The following is a 6,501-nucleotide window of genomic DNA, read 5'->3' as shown; positions in this document are numbered from 1 at the left end:
TGAGAAGATGAAGTCATGCCATCTATTTGTTAGAGTGGTACTTAAGGATACCTCTAGTGACACCTCTCCAATTTATTGGACATGTACATGGGAAGTTGGAGTGGTACCATCCGTTTATTGAAGTAGAATCTAAGGGTTAATTAGAATCTAAAGGTTAACTTTAAAAGTACTTGTTTAATGGACATGTACCTAGAGTTTCATTGGTAGCACCTTCTCTGTGTTGGACATGAGAAGTGGGGAGATACCATTTGTTTATTAGACAGTAGCTAAGCGTTTTTCTAGTAGTACCTTCAATTAATGGGACATGTACCTAAGGCTAGCTCTAGTACTTCCTTCAGTTTATTGTGTGGTCACTTAAATTTGGGTACTTGTGTATACTTACTTGCAATTCCATCCTAAAAAGGTCCCAAAACACTAACTATTTTTACTGCTTATCATAGAGCCTACATTTTCCCTAAAATGAAAAAGACTATCTTAATACTTATTTAAACTCATACTCATTAGGAACTCACCCTATTAATATTGGAAACATTGCCTTCTGAAGCATACAAATAGAAGAAGGATAAAAGAAAAGGCTCATAAGAATCCTCTTTTTTCTAAGTGGAACCCCAAAGAAATATAGGATCAGAACTTTTCGATGTATTACTTCTATGCAAATTTCTTTTTTGTTGACAAGGAACTCCTACAAGGTAGGGCACTTCGTGTATCCACCCTTATCAAGTAAACTTCGGACCTGTGCAAAGCATCCCCTCTATATGGATCGGATAATACTCCGGCTTCACCGGTTAGCTGGCCTCAAAGAATTGTTTGCACCCGAAGGGATTCGAACGCGCAAATTTCTTAATCTAATACAATGCCAAAAGGTTTTCATAGAATACTTAGCAGTATCAAGATAGCAGAGCTAGCATTCTTCTAATAATCATAACCCTCATAGTCCTGAGTAGCAGTTCTCCAAAATAAGATGAATGGTAATTTTCTTTGGTCTTCTCAAAAAGGACAAAAAAAAGACAGATACGAAAGAGAAAAGAAGTGCAAAAGAGAAAAAGAGTAATCTCACACCCAGGATGCGGCTTTGATATATGGGATTCAGCAGCAGTAGCTCAAACAGCACTCACGTACCTCATAGGGAAATTGCCCTCTCTAAACTGCAGGCTTGCTGTCACAGTTCTCTCTTGCTTCAAGTACATCTGTGCAATACCGTTGTGATAGGATTTCAACTTGTTCAGCAAATGACTTGCTGGCATGCTCACCAATGTGTTTGACCATTTGGTCCCATCGCTCTCGACATACATCTCCAGACCTATCCTCAAGCAGATTATCCCAGTCCACATCTTGTATGCAGAAAGCATCCAAGTTATAAATAGCATCTATCAGGTGGTAGTCATCAGTGTTGGCCCATATACCTTCACGCACCATAGGTGATGTTAATTGGTCATACCATTTCTGGCAGCAAAGAACACTGCTTCTGGTTCTGAACTTGTTACTAATGGCTTCCCAAGAGAGATCATCTCGCAACATACCGTGCTTCGAGTTTTTTTCTTTCTTTTCTTCCAAGGCCTTCATGCGCAGATCCATGTTAACTAAGCCAAATAAGATTTGGTACTAATCTTGTTCCCAACGCCCTTTCTTCATATTTGGCAATCTTATTCTACGCCATGTATCCTTTACATGAAACCTATGTTTGCCAAGTTTATCAGCCAACTTTTTCCACTCTGATCCATGTTTTTCATGGTAACTACGGATAAGTTCATACTCTTCAGGGGTCCATTTACGCTTCTCACCCCTTTCGAACAAAACATGGGCTCGATGATATACGCTCTCGGGAGGCCTCCAAGGTAAGTCTGCTCCTATTTCCTTCCAACAATTTTTTAATTCAGAGTGAGATTTACAGTGAAGAACCATATTTAGGCCTTCATCACCTAAGCTATGTACTGCTATGTAGTGGAAAACAGCCTGTTTAACCATCTCATCTTCTTCTTGTGAAAACCTCTTACCCCGTAATAATCCATCATTGTCATCATTCTTTGCATCAATTGGACCATCAGATAAAGTAAAACCCTCCAAATGATCAGAGAATCTTACTCTCTTAGATGTGCCCCCAGTTGTAGAATTTTCATAAATATTCCCAACACCTTTTTTGGTTCTTGCCACCCCTTTATCATCATTTTGTTCTGAAACCTGTTTATCTGACTTGGCCTTCCTCTTCTTCTCCTTCTCCTTCTTCTTCTTCTTGTTCTTCTTTGGCTTCACATCCTTGTCTCCATCTTCTGCACTAATGGCGTGCACAATTCTCTCCCCCATCTCATTCCTAGGTGAACGTGCATTAACTCCATTATCTTCAACTCCCTTGCTTTCATTACTTGGTTTTCAGTGATGGTCTCCCATAGTTCAATTCCCAGATCATCATTATGGCTTTTATTCTCTTTCCTTCTCTTTTTTACAGGATTGGCCTTTTCCAAGTTTTTCCCATCTGAGAGCTCCCTTTCTTTTCCAACGTCTCCTCCAGTCACACCATTGTTCACTAGAACGTCACAACTCTCCATGTCCCTCTTCCTTTTCTTCTTCTCCTTCTTTTTCTCTTCTTTCCCATCTTTCCTTTCATCATTCTCTCTTTTCTCAGAGCAAGCCTGCCCCTTAACTAGCTCTTCCATATTGTTATTATCCTCAAGGAATTCATTCATATAGGAAGCCACCCTCTTTTCCACTCGATGCTTCTTTTTCTTCTCTCTTCTTATTCCCAACTCAGAATCCTTGTTGTCATTCATTCTTAGGTTCATGTTCTCTTCTCCTATCTTGTTGGTTTCCTTCAAAACCTCTCTAAGTTCACCAACTTCCTCACCATCATTAATTCTCTTATCCTTCTCTCTAGCCTTCTCAAATTCCTTCCCGTCGTCATTAATTTCCAATTTTGCCTTCTTCTTCTTCTTCTTTTGTTCCTTCTGCTTTTCCTTATTCCTTACATGTGTATAAGCCTCCTCATTCACATCTTCATTTTGAACAGTCCCCAATTTCTTCATATTTGCAACCCCCTTCAAAACCTCAAAGACCAAAATCATTGAAAACCTTTCCTGAAAACATAAACCTTCAAAGTGTTAGAAGAAGAAACCCAATCCTCCTTTCAGTTTCCGAGGGAAGAAAAAAATGTTAGCGCGAGTTGTCATCTGGAATTATTATGGGAAGAAAGATCCTGGATTGCCAATCACTACGTATAAGGATCGATTGGCAATCCCGCCATATAAGAATGAGATCCTTTATTCTTGCCTTGAAATTAGCCTAGCCGAGAATAGGTTCAATTGTAATGCTATTTATACATGGTTATTCCTTGTAAAGAGATATGGAAAAAAAATATATACAGAATTCTACCTCTGTTTGTTGTCATGGTATCAGAGCAGGTTTTTGATCCTGTCACCTACAGTTTTTTCCAATCCTAATTCCTTCCATCTACTTTACCTGCAACTATGAGCGGCACTGACCAACCTGCCGACAACCCAACATTTGACCAACCTTGCTACGACCCCTTACCAACATCCATCCTTACTGAATTAACCACTAGAATGAACGAAGTTTTGACCAAAGCTTCGGCTCCAACCCAGATCACCAACACAACTGCTGCTCCAATTGGCATTAAGTTGGACGGCTCCAACTATGCCCTCTGGTCCCAAGTTGTCGAGATGTATATCTCAGGCAAAGACAAATTGGGATATATTAATGGCAATATCCATCAACCTCCACCAACAGATCCATCCTTTCAAAAGTGGGGCACAGACAATGCCATTGTCAAAGGATGGTTGATCAATTCCATGGAGCCATCACTAATCAGAAACTTCATCAGATTTCCAACCGCGAAACTGGTGTGGGATTCCATTGCGACCACCTACTTTGACAGAAGTGATACATCTCAGATGTATGATCTCCAGCGACGTGTGACTCGGCTGAAACAAGCAGGCGGCTCTCTTGAAACATATTTTACTGACCTCCATGGCCTATGGCGCGAGATTGATTTTCGCCAACCAAACCCGATGGAATGCATGGCTGATACTAAGCACTACAACGATATTCTTCAGGAAGACTGGGTGTATGTCTTCTTGATGGCCTGGATGATCGGCTTGATAAAATTCGAGGGGACATACTAGAGATGAAACCTTTCCCTACTATTAAACAAGCATATGCTCATGTTCGTCGGGAAGCTGTCCGGCAGGCAGTTATGATCGCAGGTGATTCTAGTGATAATCCGGGAGCAGTCTTGGCTTCGAAGAGCTTCAGGTCTGGACAGAATATCCCATCTTCGACCAAATCTCTCTCTCTCGGCAATGGGAAAGGCAGCAACCCTTCTCGACCACGAATTCCCTCTAATGGAACCAAGTGTTCACATTGTGGAAATTCAAAACATACCAAAGACACTTGCTTCAAACTACACGGACATCCTGACTGGTGGAATGAACTTCAGGCTCGAAAACGCCATGATGCTAGCTCGGATGGAGGAACTGGTCAGGTTGCAGTGGCTACAACAGAACCATGTCTCTCTCTTGCTTCCCATGTCGAGACTTCTAAGGGAGATGCACCAATCACGGACCCAGGTAAATGCAGCCCTGCTCTTTGTAGCTCCTCTCGAGATGATGATAACGGCTCGTGGGTGGTCGACTCTGGAGCGTCGGACCACATGACATTTGATGCCACAGACTTTGCACAAACGTCTTAACCACGGCAAACGTGTATTGCAAATGCAAATGGGGTTCTTTCCCCAGTCACAAGAGCCGACACAATCAACTTATCACCTACTCTATCATTAACCCATTGTTTACTTGTTCCCTCTCTGTCACATAAGTTACTATGTGTGAGTCAGATTACCACAACCATGAATTGTGTTGTACTCATGTATTCCACTTTCTGTTTGCTTCAAGATATTCTTACCATGGAGATCATTGGGCGTGGTACTAAGCAGAGGGGGGAGGCTCTACTATGTGGATGATCTCAGTGTGGGACGTGCAAATCACATGCATCATCCAGTTGACGACAAAAAATGATAGATTTGGCTATGGCATCTCCAGTTAGGACATCCGTCATTTGGTTATATGAAACATTTATTTCCTTATTTATTCTTCAGCATGTCGCTATTTGATTTCAAATGTGAAACATGTATTCTGGCTTAGAGTCATAGAGCTACTTATCCTTTGAGCATGAATAAAAGTAATGTTCCTTTTGCTTTAATTCACTCCGATGTATGGGGTCCTTCTCCCGTTTCTACAACATCTGGAAATCGTTGGTTTGTGATATTTATTGATGATTGTACTCGCATGACCTGGCTTTACTTGTTAAAACACAAAAATGAGGTACTACGTGTTTTTCAATCGTTCCACACTATGGTTCAAACTCAATTTTCTGCTAAGATTCAGATTCTTAGATCAAATAATGGCGGTGAATATGTGAACCACCAGTTTCATGAATATTTCCGAAGTCACGGTCTTATTCATGAAACTTCTTGCCCTCAGACTCCTCAACAGAACATGGTGGCTGAGAGAAAAAACCGTCATTTTCTTGAAATTGCTTAGGCTTTATTACTTGGAGCCCATATGCCCAGTAGACATTAGGGTGATGCTGTTGCCACAGCTATGCATCTTCTCAATCGGATGCCCTCCAAAGTTTTGGATTTTAAGACTCCCCTACATACGTTGTCTACATATGTCACCTTACCTACAATGTTAATGATTCCGCCCTGAGTTTTTGGTTGTGTTGCATTTGTCCATCTCCATAAGACCCAATGCACGAAGCTGGATCCTTGTGCCGTCCGCTGTTGCTTCTTAGAGTATGCCTTACATCAGAAAGGATACCATTGCTATGATCCAGCCAATGACCGCTCCTACGTGACTATGGATGTCACTTTTCTGGAAACAGAACCATTCTTCCCTTCTTCAGTACCCAACTCTGCTCGTTAGTGGGAAATCCATAGTGAAGAGCCGAATTGGTTGAGATTGGACTGGGCAAGAGTTAACGAGGCTAAAATCCACGATCATGAAGAAGTTAACAACGAAGAGGAGGTTCACGAAAGAGAACCACATAAAGGACTAGATATGTCCGCAGAGATTGAGCCAGACCCCAAAGAAGTTTCTACACTACCTGAAGCTAAAAGAGACACCACCCACGCCTCAGTACTCGAAGGCCCATCTCCTGAGAATATCCTTGAGGTAAACTCCCCAACTATGCCTCCAAACTCTAGTAATATGGATAACTCTGTTGGTTATACTTTACTTTTCAGGCATAATCGAAGCAAACCACCAAGTCAATATTCCCCAGATGTTGGAGAACAAAGCTCAGAGTATCCAATTACCAACTATGTGTCCACAAAGAGGCTATCCAAACCACTCAAGACATTTGTACATGACCTTTCCTAATACCGAGTCCCTACAGAAATCCATGAAGCACTAGTAGACCCTAAATGGACTCAGGCTGTGAAGGAAGAAATGGAGGCATTGCTGAAAAATGAAACATGGACTCTGGTCCCTC

At 41.5% G+C, this 6,501-nt stretch overlaps 1 protein-coding gene across 1 annotated transcript; it reads right to left on the bottom strand.

Moving 5' to 3' along the window:
- Positions 1-1,140: 1,140 nt before the first annotated feature.
- LOC132165135 (RNA polymerase I termination factor-like) lies at positions 1,141-3,017 on the bottom strand. The gene is given in 2 exon segments (XM_059575631.1): positions 1,141-2,346; positions 2,628-3,017. Coding segments are annotated over 2 exon segments (1,596 nt in total).
- Positions 3,018-6,501: the final 3,484 nt, after the last annotated feature.

This window comes from Corylus avellana, chromosome ca11, assembly GCF_901000735.1.
Source record: "Corylus avellana chromosome ca11, CavTom2PMs-1.0".
NCBI lineage: Eukaryota > Viridiplantae > Streptophyta > Magnoliopsida > Fagales > Betulaceae > Corylus > Corylus avellana.
The sequence above is the reverse complement of the archived record's forward strand: the minus strand, read 5'-3'. Positions and strand labels throughout refer to the sequence as shown.